Source organism: Neoarius graeffei, chromosome 11 (genome assembly GCF_027579695.1).
Source record: "Neoarius graeffei isolate fNeoGra1 chromosome 11, fNeoGra1.pri, whole genome shotgun sequence".
Taxonomy (NCBI): domain Eukaryota; kingdom Metazoa; phylum Chordata; class Actinopteri; order Siluriformes; family Ariidae; genus Neoarius; species Neoarius graeffei.
The window spans coordinates 39,040,234-39,056,207 of NC_083579.1; the positions used below are offsets into that span (position 1 = coordinate 39,040,234).

The 15,974-nt window shown below is 44.4% G+C and overlaps 1 protein-coding gene across 10 annotated transcripts in view; it reads right to left on the reverse strand.

Annotated features, from left to right (window-relative positions):
- LOC132894265 (uncharacterized) overlaps positions 1 to 15,974 on the reverse strand; it is a 46,096-nt gene that overhangs the window by 8,586 nt on the left and 21,536 nt on the right. For 2 of the 10 annotated variants that reach the window (XM_060933871.1, XM_060933873.1), the window contains exon 8: positions 9,547 to 9,758. The exons of 3 other annotated variants lie outside the window; for them this stretch is intronic. In XM_060933871.1, coding sequence (XP_060789854.1) covers positions 9,610 to 9,758 — 149 coding nt within the window. In that variant the 3' untranslated portion in view covers positions 9,547 to 9,609. 5 more of the 10 variants (XM_060933874.1, XM_060933870.1, XM_060933872.1 and 2 more) reach the window with 5 other exon arrangements.

Here is a 15,974-nt window from a genome sequence, read left to right on the forward strand (position 1 = left end):
TTTGGCCCTGTCTATTGGTACAACCAAATGCTGAACAAGATATAACCATTCTCGAACAAGGGCGGGTGGTGCATAAGGGCGATTGGGCGACGCACTGCCAAAACGAAAAAAAATAATTTTTTTTTTAAACAAACTTTCACCAGTGCTGCTCTAGGCCATTTTAATCTGTCTCTGAGTATCACTGTCCAATCAGGGTGGTCTTGCTTCTAGAGTACCGCCCCTTTTGGGGCGATTTCAGTCACGTTGAGAATCGCCCAAGAGTTCACTGATAGAGTCCCATGTTAATGTATTTTTTTTTCTCCTAACAGACACTTCAATGCAATCTCTATGGCTTCCGGGGGGCTTGCCCTAACGTGCTTACGCCACTGCGAAGCACGGCAAAGTTGCGTTCGATCCGCTCAGTTTCTGAGGTGAGATTGATGCGGAAAGCAATTCAGTGCGGTCCTTAAAAGAAGTTCCATTTAGTCAGCGATCAAATCGAGCTAAACTGGCAACAAAACAAGCTGGACCCCCTCAACCAAATCTAAACATAAAACAAATTTCGACAAAGGGGGGGAATCATATACTCGAGGTTTTACTTCAACATGGTCCCAGTGCAAATCCTGGCGAGCTGGCTGCAAGGACGCCTCAGCGGTTTTCTGCTCCTCCTGCTTACTTTTCCACCCTGAAGGTGGCTCCACGGACAACACTGCTTGGACTGTCACTGGAGTTTCGGACATGCATCGTTTGTCGGAGAAAATAAAAAATCATGATTCATCAAAGATTCACATGGGCAGCTGCCTGAAATTTTCGGCTTTTGGGAGAGTGAACATCGCTACACAACTGGATGAGGGCTACAGGCTAGCAGTTCGCCGCCACAACGATGAGGTGAGCAAGAACAGGCGCATATTAAACCGGCTCATCCAACGCGTGAAATTTTGTGGAGTGTTCGAGTTAGCTCTACGAGGCAAAGACAATGTAATAGCCTACCACTCTTCAATCCTCCCCCCCTTACTCTCACACACAGTCAAAGAATCCGTTCACTTTTGATGTTTTCAATGTGTGTTTTTATATTTGCCACACTTTGCTCTGAGAGTTAGCACTTTGGTAATATCCTTGGGAAATACCAGTAATTGCAAGATCTAAAGATTCACTCATCTATTTATTCAACTGCTATTGCTGTGTTAGCCAACTATTTACAATGTTTTGTTACAGTAAGTGCACTTTCCTGTTGTCCTTAAGTTGCACAGTCTGTAAAATTCTTGCTGGTCATGGAGTTTGAAGTAAAAAATCTATTTACAGAACATTCTGTCGAACAGTACTTTCAAGATTGGCAAATAAATATGTATTATTTTTTAAAAATATGGTTTCCTTTCTTATTTGGTTGTTGGACATATCTTTTATAAAGATATTCACATCATACAATATTGAAATAATGTGAATAGTGAATAGTGCATAATTGGAATTGGTCATTGTGGAGCCAAACTATTCTTCGATTGTGAATGTCGTATGCAACTTTACACCACAGCCTATAGACCTCTTGCAGTCACGTGACCGAATCCCGGCTGGAATGTAAACAGCCGCCATCTTGTCGGTCAACAACACAGCTGAATATTGCTGCATTCGTATACAAAATGGATCAATTTCAACCAACGGACTACACGGCTCATTTTTCTAAACAGATAACTAGATACATGTCTAAAATAAACGACCTACAGATTAGTGACCCTTATCGATTACCGGACGTAGTTTGTGTATAATTACCTCATTAACTTTCCCTCGCTGTTCAGTGGTGAAGCACTGCGTGCTTATAAATCTCTGGACAGTTATCTTGACAGAAATTCAGGATTTGTCAGCCCCCCTCAGATGTGGCATCTTGTAAACAAGAAAATAACAATCCTCATTGGACGGGTAAGTCACTCAAGTATTGAGTACTAGTACTGATACTAGATATATCAGTAGTATCTAGTATAGCACTGACCAGCCGATTATGGTTGAATATTTTATATTATCAGTTAGATCAAGTATCAGTAGTCTATCACTATTACTGTATATATGGTATAGACCCTTTTCAGTCACGTGACCTTCGTAAACGCGACTACCATTTTGGACATGTAGCGGACTTTGGCTCGAATTGGTTTGAATGCGAGGAAGGCGACAAACGGAGAACATACAAGAAAAAGGAGCGAGATGCAGAAAACACCTTCGCTATCCAGCGACGTAGGGCATTTACAGGGCGAGCAGAGGGAGAAATAACAGTAACGACACATTAGCAACGCCGTACAGAAATAACGGTTTATGGCACAGACCCTTTCGGTTCTTGCTCATCTAGCTGCTACAATGACTGCTTATGGCCTCTGCATGCTCTTGCGACAAGGCTTTCGCAGATAGCTTTTCGCAGACAGTTGTAATTTATTGTTGAGCGGGGAGTATAGGCGTGCACGATGTTATTCACCGGCACAACGCAAGGGGGCGCGAAGTCGCTAGGAGTAGTTGGTGGGTGTGGTTAGTGGAGTGTTTATCCTCCGGTTACTTATAATGACTAGAACTTTTTTTTTTTTATAATGACTAGAACTGGAGTCGTATAGATGTACGTACTTCCTCAAATCAACCGCTCTTCATGCTGCTCCATCTTCGCTCGTGTTTTTAAAAATGCCGGTCGTGAAAACAAAACAAACCGGGAAAGTAGGGAAGCGGAAGTGCGTGTACAGCGGATGTAGAGTGGACCAATCAGAGCCCTCTTGTCTGCGAGGCTTCTGCGGTGGACACAATTTTTGGGAGGTGCGCGCAGAGTGTCTGCGAAGGTGGGGGGGCTACGCAGACACTGCCTGCGACGCTATCTGCGAGGACTGGGTTGTCAGCATAAATTGGCCTTTAGACTGCAACAATAATACCTAACACACATTTAAGTATCCGCCGTAAAGACGTGAAACTCGTCGAGTGACGAGTGTGTTCATTGATAAGCTAACACAATCTAAAAGTAGACATACCATCACACTGCCCTGGCGCTTTGTACAGTTTACCTTCTATGGTTTGTGCACTCACTATTTGCCATTACTTTCTCCAACCGTTGTTACAGATTACAGGGAACGGCCTGGATTTAAGAGACAAATACATGTTCCTCTTATTTTGAACACTTATTTGTAGGCAGTGCTTAATTTGTAAAGTGGGAGGTCCCGGAGCGCAGAGGATGAGTGGCTCCGGTGCGGAAAAAAAAAAAAGGGGGGGGGGGGGGGGGGCTTCTGGGCATGTTTTGTAATAACACTGCAAATTAAGTTCATCTGCAGATATTTTGTGGATGTCGTTTCATGAGAGAAATCACCAACAAGACAGATATCAAAATCAGACACTAACACTAAATAAACTTGCATTTTTTTATTTAGTTATTTGTTTTTGTTTTTTTGTTACATAGTCAAAAGAGGTGTCGGATCACCGGATCCAGTGTAAATAGCTGCCGGAGCCAACGCCCGAGGTTCCGAAGCGCGCTCCGGCTTGCTCCCCCTCAAATTAAGCGCTGTTTGTAGGACACTGCCTCTGATCTGTCCTACAGTCTACCAACAACAAAGGAACACAACGGTAGCTAATGTCGTTAGCTAATAGCTACCACAGAAGAACAAAGAGGTTACAATGGGTTATTTTAGCCTATTTGGTTACACACTCGCCGCCACAGAATGTTAACAGCAATGTAATGCCTTTTCTGGCTAATTTTATTCATCTTACCTCCAACAAAGTGGTCACTGCACAAGCGCTGGTATGCCAAGGGCTGCCAATCTTTCCTGTTTATGGCCGCTATCCATCTTTTCCGTCAGTCAGCATCTACCGGGATCCGATAAAATGATAACCCTTGCCTTGTTTGTTGATGGTTACTACATCCAGGTGCACAACAATATAGTGGCATGATGGAAGTCTTGCTGAAAATAAACACTTTCTTTGCTGCCGTTCCTCAATGCTGGCTGTGGTAAACTACTGGTAGTACATGTCCAAAATGGCGGCCGCGTTTGTCGTGACGTCACGTGAAAAGGGTCCATACCTGCTTTATGAAATAAAAACGTATTTGTCCAGTTTAATTTCTGTTGCTTTTACCATAATTAGCAATACTGATAAATCATAATTCTTAGAATTATAGATGTGCTCGTCTATGTCATAGATATTGGTAATGATGCACTTGACACTTCCTCGTCAAACGTTTACTTTATGCGCTGAAACGGCTTTACAGACAGACTGAATGCGCTCCTGCAGTAGGAAAGCTGTTTTCAAGCACTCGGTGACACAAAGTGTGTTTTCCCACTCTGAACAAGTGCATTTCACAGCACTATGTTGAAAACTCGTTTCAGATGTGCTTATACAGTTAAAATGACCAATATGATGAAAATGTGTTAAAAACTCGAAAACATGAAAATCCATGCTTAGAAAGTTGTTTCATGTCACATATGCTCGAATGCAGTCAAGTCAGTGACGGTAAATTGCGATGGCAGAAATATGGCGTTTGACCGACAAGATGGTGTCTGTTTACAATCTGGATCGGCTGTGACATCACATGCAAGTGGACTATAGACCCTTTTCAGTCACGTGACCTTCGTAAACGCGACCACCATTTTGGACATGTAGCGGACTTCAGTTCGAATCGGTCTGAATGCGAGGAAGGCGACAAACGGAGAACATACAAGAAAAAGGAGCGAGATGCAGAAAACACCTTCGCTATCCAGCGACATAGGGCATTTACAGGGCGAGCAGAAGGAGAAATAACAACAGTAACGACACATTAGCAACGCCGTACAGAAATAACGGTTTATGGCACAGACCCTTTCGGTTCTCGCTCATCTAGCTGCTACAATGACTGCTTAGACTGCAACAGTAATACCTAACACACATTTAAGTATCCGTCGTAAAGACGTGAAACTCGTCGAGTGACGAGTGTGTTCATTGATAAGCTAACACAATCTAAAAGCAGACATACCATCACACTGCCCTGGTGCTGTGTACAGTTTACCTTCTACCGTATGGTTTGTGCACTCACTATTTGCCATTACTTTCTCCAACCGTTGTTACAGATTACAGGGAACGGCCTGGATTTAAGAGACAAATACATGTTCCTCTTATTTTGAACACTTATTTGTAGGCAGTGCTTAATTTGTAAAGTGGGAGGTCCCGGCGCGCAGAGGATGAGCGGCTCCGGTGTGGAAAAATGATGGCCGCTATCCATCTTCTCCGTCGGGATCCGATAAAATGATAACCCTTGCCTTGTGTGTTGATGGTTACTACATCCAGGTGCACAACAATATAGTGGCATGATGGAAGTCTTGCTGAAAATAAACACTTTCTTTGCTGCCGTTCCTCAATGCTGGCTGTGGTAAACTACTGGTAGTACATGTCCAAAATGGCAGCCGCATTTGTCGTGACGTCACGTGAAAAGGGTCCATAGCTTAGGTAGCTACAGGGAAAAGATTTCTGTAATGTGCTGCCATCTAGTGGACAGAAGTGGCATGGAACTGTGATATGCAGAGAGAAAACGAGTGTGTCAATAATGTCTGGCTACCTATAATGTACCTGTTGAGTCACCTTTTGACATTATTGGATAATTTGCCCCTCCTGAGAAAATTTTCAGGACCCACCACTGTTCTCGAAAGATCTACTCCCACATACTTGATAATTAGAACGGGTTCGTCTAAGTTCTATGCGCGGCCACGCCGTCCAAGATGGCGGATAAACAAATCACGTGACCTCGTGAATGCCGTCTTGTGTGAACGATAACTGTTCGACTTTCTAAAAATATTATTATGATTCTCTGGAGTCCTCAGCCAAGTCAAGATTCAGAGAAAAAGTTGAAATGGGGTTTTGACCTGGATATGTTAAAGGGGTACCAAATATAATATATACAGTTGCTGATGTGACAAAGTAACGTATTCTTAAGTATTTATCAAATTTATATACTAGAAAACAACGAAATATCTTGGTAATTGTAAATATAGTCGGTACGCTAAACGGCACAAGAGTCGCCATTTTTAAAAGACGGTGACATCAGCCCTACCCACTGCACTAGGAGAGAAGCGTGTAATCATGGCGTCGGGCGCATCAAGTGAAAGCGACAGCTCTGTCGAATCATACGAAGAGATTCCGCAAGACACTGCAAGCAGGCCATGGCTTAGAAGGGTACCAGTTTGAACCTAGGAGAGGTACTCTCGACTCCGGTGATGAAGAAAGAAGAGAAGAAAGCTCGGATGACACTGATGCTGACCATGGGCATGGCGAGCGTGGGGCAGAGCGTATGCGTCCAGGTGACACGGCGTGGTGCTAGTGCGGAAAATGTAACGTGGAGTTGCTCACGAGTCCAGCAGAATTTATTTGCTGCAAAGAGATTAGGCGCCACCCGTGGACTTGCGAAATCGTCGCAAGAGGCAGAAACAGGTATTTCCATTGAAATAACACACACACACACACAGTGGCATAATAGACTATACTACTAGTACTACTACTAGATCTATAGATCTGAAAATACATGTAGGGCTATATGTAATCACTACGTTTATCACCACGTCTACGATTTTAATGAATCATATATAGAAAACTAGATCTATTCTACTTCTAGCACTTAATTTGTTTTGTAGAAATTAAATCCCCTGCCACTTAAAAAAAACAAAAACAGAGGTTACGGTATACTGAATTAAATCCTTTTAACTATATACTGTTTACAAGTATAGTTCTATTAGACAATTAATTTACTATAAACACAGGCATTTTACTCATACAAGCAAGAATTTGTTATACATCAGTGGCGGCTGCTGGTTTTTAAAACAGGGGAAGCCCATTTTACGCATTCATTGTAAAACCTGTAGGCCGGATATCAAAGCATAGAAAGGTGTGCCCATTAGCATAGTGAACTAGACAACCCTACCGAGTGGCAGAAAGTATTTTTGCTTGTACATTTCATGTTATAGTCTGGCTTGCCAGGCTAGTGCCTCATATCCTTAATCAAAAATATCAAACATCCAAATATCACTGGCTATTCAACGAAGAGCCTTGAACATCATACCCTGATATGCAACACAGAGTCTTTAACACAACACTCAGCTGTGCAACACATCCTTGAACATCTTCTGCAACACAGTCTGGAAATTCATAACCAGGTAGGCTATGCAACACACAGAACCTTGAATATTATACCCAGGTATAACCTATAACACAGAGCCCACCATTCTCTTAACATTACTGAACAATATACACACTCCAGATTCATGAACATGAACACTATTTATACACAAATTCTGCCCTCCGCTCCTTTTCCAGAAAATGGTCTGTGACCCTGTCATACCAGCTGGTTGTGCTTTCCAGAGACTTCACCAATTTCTGTTAGCAGCTAGCACTGCAGATCCCAATAAGGCTCAAGCTAGCCTACAACCAGATTGAACTACAAATGAAATAAACGAGTGAATTCACAAATGATCAAACTGATAGAATGGATGAAAGTTAACGGAGCACAACGAGTAATATTTACATTTATTTACAGAGTAATGTACAGAGACATCAATGAGAAGAAACGTTTATATGAAAAGAAATTCGGACAGCACTTTGGCACACGACTGCACTTTCTCGACATCCGCTAGGGACTGACTGATCATACTTCCGTGTTCCTCGCTGAAGTACCGCCCTTCTCATGTTTTTCAAACACTACCTCCAATAATCCTTCATCAGCCCGGCTTCTTGTCCCTCCCACTGTCTTGTTTAGTCCCAGAGAAGCCCGGCTTCCCTGGAAGTGACGATTTTGTTGATTTTAACAATAACAACTAGCCGAAATTGGCTGTTCAGAGCCGTCTTGTAGACTGCAACGGATACCTGGCTGCCAGTCAGTGTTGCCAGATACTGCTGCCAGATACTGCTGATGTTTTCCATCCTAAAATATGTTCAAAACCCGCCAAAATGCACTTAAAACCGCCCAATCTGGCAACACTGCTGCCAGTCCATAGAGCCCATTGAAATAAGAAAGGTTACAGCCTGGCAGCAAAGGTGATTCTCGTAGCGAACTGCAAGTTCGTCAGACATCACTCAAATAAGTTACAGGATAGTTATGAAAGTAAATACAATCTTGGGTATATATTATGTTATGCAAGTTATTGTTTTAATGAGAATTCAATGTCGTAGACGCCGCAGTTTGGGGAGAGAATTTTAGGGGAAGCTCGGCTTCCTTGTTGTCTCTGAGAAATCGCCCCTGAGATATATAATATATATAACGGCATGGTGGTGTAGTGGTTAGCGCTGTCGCCTCACAGCAAGGTCCAGGTTCGAGCCCCGTGGCTGGCGAGGGCCTTTCTGTGTGGAGTTTGCATGTTCTCCCCGTGTCCGCGTGGGTTTCCTCGGGTGCTCCGGTTTCCCCCACAGTCCAAAGACATGCAGGTTAGGTTAACTGGTGACTCTAAATTGACCATAGGTGTGAATGTGAATGGTTGTTTGTCTCTGTGTCAGCCCTGTGATGACCTGGCGACTTGTCCAGGGTGTACCCCGCCTTTCGCCCGTAGTCAGCTGGGATAGGCTCCAGCTTGCCTGCGACCCTGTAGATCAGGATAAAGCAGCTAGAGATAATGAGATGAGATTTTATATATATATGCTATGTATAAATGTTGCCTTATTCTCATTCAGTCTTTTATTTCAAGTATATTTCCAGTCTTTTATTTCTAGTTTTATTTCACATTCATATAAAATTCTCTCTCCATGCTCTCTCTCTAAATCATCAACACAATATGATATACCTTTTTTCAACCTCACAGAACGTGCAGAGAACTCGCTCGCCGCCGTCTCACTTGCACTTGGCCTATGACAAAATTCCGTCGGTACGGCATCAGCCTTCAGAATTCGCCTGGGCTTCTTCCCTGGTTGTAGTCCAACGTATTTGGCAAATAAGTCCTCCTCATATGCCGAGGGCAGGAAATGTTTTGAACACAGCCTTGAAGCGCGTGATGGCTTGAAATCGCTTCTGCCGATCATACGTAGCCATGCTCGAACTCGCTTGGTGTTTTTCAGCGGAAACGAGTGAAAAGACACGCCTGGAGGATCGTTATGCTTTCCATCGGTCCTGTTATTACACCCGAAAGCAACACACTGTGGCATTGTGTAGCCGATCACTTACAATTCATCCTACTTTCCGATTCACACGTGCTCGTCCCAACCTCAATGAGCCAACACAACTGGGCACATACATACGTCATGAGTGTTACGCAGAGAAAATGAACGTGCATTCTGATTGGATAAAATTAATATCACGGCGGGCTGTTCAAACTGCGGAAATAGTTTGCTCGAGCTACTTTCAAAACACTAGAACTTTCCAACCTTAGAACAAAAAACTTTTGTAAGTCTTGAATAAGGTTCGTTAATGTGTTTTATTGTTATATTTACTCTATATATTGCCCTCTGTTCCCCTTTAAAGGCGTCAGATTATACAGAGGACTGATTTAGCATCATGACCACCGATTGAAGACCCGGATATTGTGAACTATCTCGTTCTATTAAAAATAATAATAATAACAAAAGGCGTACAAGTAAACCTTAGTTAGTGGAACGGCACCGCTAATATCTCACCTGGCAAAGTTGACCCACGTCGTTCTCCTTGTGTATCCAAACTCGCTAAAGTCTGCGCTGCTTCTAATCTGGCTTTCGTGGCACGTCTTTCATTTCTCTTGTTGCTTCTTGATACTGCGAGATGAGTTTTCGTCTCTTGATCTTATCGTGTCCTAATTTGAGTGTCGGTGCCCAATCTGGATTTGTTTTACTGCGTAGGTTTGCCGGCGCTCCTGCAAGGTGAGAAGCAGAGTGTTCGCGCTCAAGCTCAAAATTTCAATTTAATCAGCAGAAAACAGCTTTAATTAGCAGTGAACTCTTACCAGATATAAAGTGGTCACCACACACGCGGGTGTAATTAGCCTTTTTCTCAGTTAAGTCCTTACGATTTATGTTTCTGAGCCACAGCGCGCGGCGCTCCCTGGACAGCTCTTCATCTGTTTTGTCACCGTTTTTAATTATTTTGGGAATTCGGAAGAACCGTTTCTCTTTGTCACGGATAGCATTATTACCACAATTACACACTACACACCAAGTAGGCATCGTTTTTCCTCAAAGGCAAAGAAATCAAAAGAAAAATCACGACGCTTTGCAGCAGCAGCTCACACGTGAGACGCCGCCATCTTGGTTGTTATCGTCTAACCTGGCGGACTTCCGGTTTGGAAAAGAAGCGTGACGTCACGTGGAAGCGAACGCTGCTCTCCCGAGAGCCCGGTTCTACAACTATATACCGAGGCTTCATCTGGATCTCTGGGATTTTTATAGCTGAATATCACTGAGCTAGAAAAAAAAAGTGTGAGGAGAAATAACAGGTGCACAGAGCTTCCACACTAACCTGATATAAAATGTTCTCCACACACACGGGAATACCTTGTAGGCGTCCAATCATCACGCTTAACTGCAGCTCGCCATTGTTCTCGTCTTTCTGGGTTCACCGGGAAGCGGTGAAAAGTTAAACCAGGTTTATCTCCACGTCTGTTATTACAACCAAAAGCACTACAGCTCTCTGGCATTGTTACTTGTAGATGTAACGTCTACAAGTTTATCTATAGATGTTTACTGAATCAAGCTGACAACCGCTCTCGTCCCGGGTGTTGTCAAACACAGAGCTGCCCGGCAACATGGCCCCATAAACAAACCCGCAGTAACAATGACGTCATCTTGTTCTTCTTCGAGGTTGGCTGGCGTTAGTGCTTCAGCGCCACCCACTGGCATGGAGGATACCTAATTTAAACTACACACAAACCCCCCTCTCAAATTAGTTATTCTTAAATATAATGTGGAATTATTCTTCTCTCGAATATCTTTTATATTAATTTGTATTTTCCTTTTCCTGAGTTTTCCGGTGAACTGCCTTCGTTCTGATCCATATTTCTGACAGTGTAATACAACTTGAACAGTCTCTTCTCATCTACAGTCGCCAGTATTATGTTTCCCTGTTTTATATAAAGCATTGTTTCGTATTATCTCCTCTCTCCTATTCCTTATTATATATCTACTTTCTCCCACTTTCCTTTGAATTTTATAAAACCATCTCCCCTTCCTCTCTCCCTCATTCTTTGTTTGATGATGCTCTTTAATTTCTCTTTTGCTTATAGTTTACTGCAAAATCAGTACTGTTTTTATTTGTGGTTTCCTTATCAGCCATTTCATTCCCCGTGATCCCAACATGTAACGGTACCCATAAGAATACTACTGCCAGCCCCATCCTCTGTAGTGTTTGCTGCGTCTCCATCATGATATCTGCTCTGCTGTCTGAATGGCTGAGCTGTAAACTGGATAATACTGAACTTGAATGTGAACAGATTATTGCTCTCGGTGGCCTTGTGTCCTCTATCCACTGTACTGCTAACAGTATTACGAGCATTTCTCCTGTGAAAACTGACATTTCATTGTTCACTCTTTTACCTCGAGTGGCACTGTCACCTCACAACAAGAAGGTTCTGGGTTCGAGCCCAGTGGCTGACGAGGGCCTTTCTGTGTGGAGTTTGCATATTCTCTGCATGGGTTTCCTCCACAGTCCAAAGACATGCAGGTTAGGCTAAGTGGTGGCTCTAAATTGACCGTAGGTGCAAATGTGAATGGTTGTTTGTCTCTATATGTCAGCCCTGTGATGATTTGGCAACTTGCAGAGCTGGACAATAACAAAGTACATTTGAGTACTATACTTAAGTACACTTTTACCCCTTTTCCACCAAATCAGTTCCAAGGCTGGTTCGAAGCCAGTGCTAGTTCACAACTCGTTCAACTTGCGAGCCAGCTGAGAACCAGTTTGCTTTTCCATAGCTCGCGGTGCTAAGCGGAGCCACATCATTACGTCGCTGTATACGTCAGTTACGGCCCTACGTTTACATAAACCTTGGCGCGAATATCAAAGCAAAAACAACACGGAAGAAGCAGCAGCGGCAACAACAATAATAAATGACTTCGCGTTTGTATAGCTGCTGCTTCTCGTCGCTTAAAAATGGCGATTTTTCGCGGTCTTGTTATTGTTGTTGGTCTTAACAACTCCACCCCCCCGCTGACGTAAGCGGTTCTTTCCTCTGGCCCAGCAGAAAGTTGGTGCTAGCCTGGAACCGGTTTTTCTGGCCCCAGAGCCAGTTCTTTGTCAGTGGAAACAGAAAACCCAGTTCCAAACTAAGCACTGGCCCCGAACCAGCCCTGGAACTGCTTTGGTGGAAAAGGGGTATGTGAGTATCTGTACTTGAGTCTGTGTGTTTTTTTTTTTTTTTTTGGGGGGGGGGGGGGGGGGGGGGGACACTTGTGCCTTTAACTTCACTACATTTGAAAGGCAAATATCGTACTTTTCACTCCACGACATTTCTATCAAGGTCCTGGTTACTATGAAGCAGCTTTGAATGTGGATGTTTTTTTCCTTTTCTTAAACATGATTGATTTTTTCGCAGGTGACACTGAGACAGTCGAACCTCGGATCCAGGAGGAACAATGCGGTTTTCGTCCTGGTCGCGGAACACTGGACCAGCTCTATACCCTTCATAGGGTGCTCGAGGGTTCATGGGAGTTTGCCCAACCAGTCCACATGTGCTTTGTGGATCTGGAGAAGGCATTCGACCGTGTCCCCCGTGGTATTCTGTGGGGGGTGCTTCGGGAGTATGGGGTTCGGGGCTCTTTGCTAAGGGCTGTCCGGTCCCTGTACGAACGGAGCAGGAGTCTGGTTCGCATTGCCGGCAGTAAGTCAGACCTGTTCCCAGTGCATGTTGGACTCCGTCAGGGCTGCCCTTTGTCACCGGTTCTGTTCATAATTTTTATGGACAGAATTTCTAGGCGCAGCCAGGGGCCGGAAGGAATCCTGTTTGGGAACCACAGGATTTCATCTCTGCTTTTTGCGGATGATGTTGTCCTGTTGGCTTCTTCAAACCAGGACCTTCAGCATGCACTGGGGCGGTTTGCAGTCGAGTGTGAAGCGGCTGGGATGAGAATCAGCACCTCCAAGTCCGAGGCCATGGTTCTCGACCGGAAAAGGGTGGCTTGCCCTCTCCAGGTTGGTGGAGAAGTCCTGCCTCAAGTGGAGGAGTTTAAGTATCTCGGGATCTTGTTCACGAGTGAGGGAAGGATGGAGCGTGAGATCGACAGGCGGATCGGTGCAGCCTCCGCAGTGATGCGGTCGCTTTACCGGTCCGTCGTGGTGAAGAAGGAGCTGAGCCAAAAGGCGAAGCTCTCAATTTACCGGTCGATCTACGTTCCGACTCTCACCTATGGTCATGAGCTTTGGGTAATGACAGAAAGAACAAGATCGCGGATACAAGCGGCTGAAATGAGTTTCCTTCGCAGGGTGGCTGGGCGCTCCCTTAGAGATAGGGTGAGAAGCACAGTCACTCGGGAGGAGCTCGGAGTAGAGCCGCTGCTCCTCCACATCGAGAGGAACCAGCTGAGGTGGCTCGGGCATCTTTTTCGGATGCCTCCTGGACGCCTCCCTGGGGAGGTGTTCCAGGCATGTCCCCCCGGGAGGAGGCCCCGGGGAAGACCCAGGACACGCTGGAGGGACTATGTCTCTCGGCTGGCCTGGGAACGCCTCGGTGTTCTTCCCGAGGAGCTGGCCGAGGTGTCTGGGGAAAGGGAAGTTTGGGCTTCCATGCTTAGACTGCTGCCTCCGCGACCCGGTCCTGGATAAGCGGAAGAAGACGAGACGAGACGAGACACTGAGACAGACGATCAGTAATCACCAGGGTCACGTCACGTCCATAGACTGTATAAAATCAAGTTCAATTATTTCTCAGCAGCATTATTTAAACACGATCAGTTAATGGTAGAATGGAAGGAAGTCGTTTTTCTGGGAAATAATGCACACACTCATGGCCCATGAACCTATGTTTCACTTTTCTGAAAGGATTAAAGATTCATTTCGTTTTAAACATTTGCTTTGTTTGTCGAAAACGAACCACCTCACAGCCTCCAAAAACCCGCCGTCCAACCTGCTGAAGCATATTGAGGAATGTAAACATTTTATTCCAAGAGAAAGCTTGTAATGAAGTTGTCTGTGCTTTTAGAGCTAGCGATAACATTGCAATAGCTGTGCAGTCTGGTTAGTCAAAGGACTTTCTATGGATTTGAATGAATGGACCCTTTATCATCACTGTTTTACCAGTAAAATTGACCATCAACCTGTCCTTACAGAAGGGGGCAGTACAGGAAGGCAGGGAAAAAAAGAAATTACAAAGAACATGAGGAAAGGAGAGGAGGAGGTGAAAAGCAGCGACCGCGGGGAATGGGGGAAGGAATTTAAGAGAGAGAGTCTAACAGTGTTCTCCAGGGGAATTGTTGCCCCAGCAACGACCTTGCCAAGGCCAGTGCTGGCTAGGGAGCCGAAATAGATAAGATTGGAATTTGTTTGGTCTTAGCGAACAGATGCATTCTTTTCACACCTACGCCGCATGTCCATCTTGGTCTCCAAAACGATCTAATTTCCATTGAAAAGCCGAAAGCTTCTCCAAGATATCCACATTGCGGGTCAAGTTCTGAATAGCCACAGTCTGAGTGCCGACAGCTCTGCCCACCACTTCATGTCGGACAGCTTTATGAGGCTTTGAACAGCTGTCACCGTTTTCTGATTTCCTCAATAAACCAGGGCAATGCCTAATCCAATCGGCAAAAGTCCTGTAATCATGGTTCCGAATAGGTAGAGGTCTTCAATGTCCTCCACCGAAAGAACCGCCAGGCACACGACCCGCCACTTCTCCCATGTCCATCGTATAGTCAGCTGCGAACGTTCTGGCAGGACAAGCTGGTTCCCCCGAACCCAGGCTTCTCGTCGAGAAGATTGTGTCAATTGCGTGAAGAGACCAGTTTATCAATTCCATGGTTTTTAGTTTGGAGAGTAATGTGGAGAGAGTCTCTCAGAATATACACACAGACAGATGAGACAGCAGAGCAGAAGCAGAAAAGATAAGGGAAGGGAGCGGGAGAGAATGCGACCGCCTTCCGCAAGAGCACGGAGAGAAAAAATTTGCCCGCCAAGTTGCCATCACCTTGTCCCGGGCTAATGTTAACACACAGCTAGTTAACTTGGACACTGTTAGTTAGCATGTAAACATGGAGTTATGCTAACATGAATAATACTAACTTATCTGAAGTCCTTTCAGAAATGTTTTTAGCATAATCCTGCCAAATAAACAATGTAGAAATGTTTCTTTTCTAGTAGCGTTAGCTACCCAATATGATTTCGAGTTTGAAAAGGTGTTTGCTAGCATGTCAGGTGGAGTTTCACTGACTAGCTAGCTTAACGTTAAACCATCATGATGCACAGCATGTGTTCATTTTGTGAATTCACATTTCTGTCTTTGGTAACGGCATTAGGTTTTGTAAACGTTGTGGCAACAATACAACAATGTGTTGACAAATGTACTTTTAATACTTAAGTATTTTTAAAAGCAAGTACTTCAGTACTTTAACTTAAGTAAAAATTTGACTGGACAACTTTCACTTGTATCGGAGTAACATTTGACCAGTGGGATCTGTACTTTGACTTAAGTAATGAAGTTGGGTACTTTGTCCACCTCTGGCAACTTGTCCAGGGTGTACCTCACCTCTTGCCCATAGTCAGCTGGGATAGGCTCCAGCTTGCCCGCGACCCTGCACAGGATAAATGGTTATGGATAATGGATGGGGCCACACATGCGCGCTGGCTAGCTTGTATGGTAAAAGGCAGACAACATGGCTACTTCACCATGTAAAAACAAACACCTGTTGGCAAGACACAGGTGATACAGTGCCTCAAATTGAGTGACCTTTATCAAATTTGTAAAGATTTAGGACTAAAACCACGGGAACTAAAGAAAACACAGCTGATCGAGGAAATCATTGAAGCTAGAAGAGTCAGTAACTCAGAAAATGTATGTCCAGGAGAAGGCAGAGAAAACCAAACCTCAGACTCCGTGTGATTCGAAGACGTCAACTACAAGCTAAACCCAATGGTCAGTTACATTCCCCCA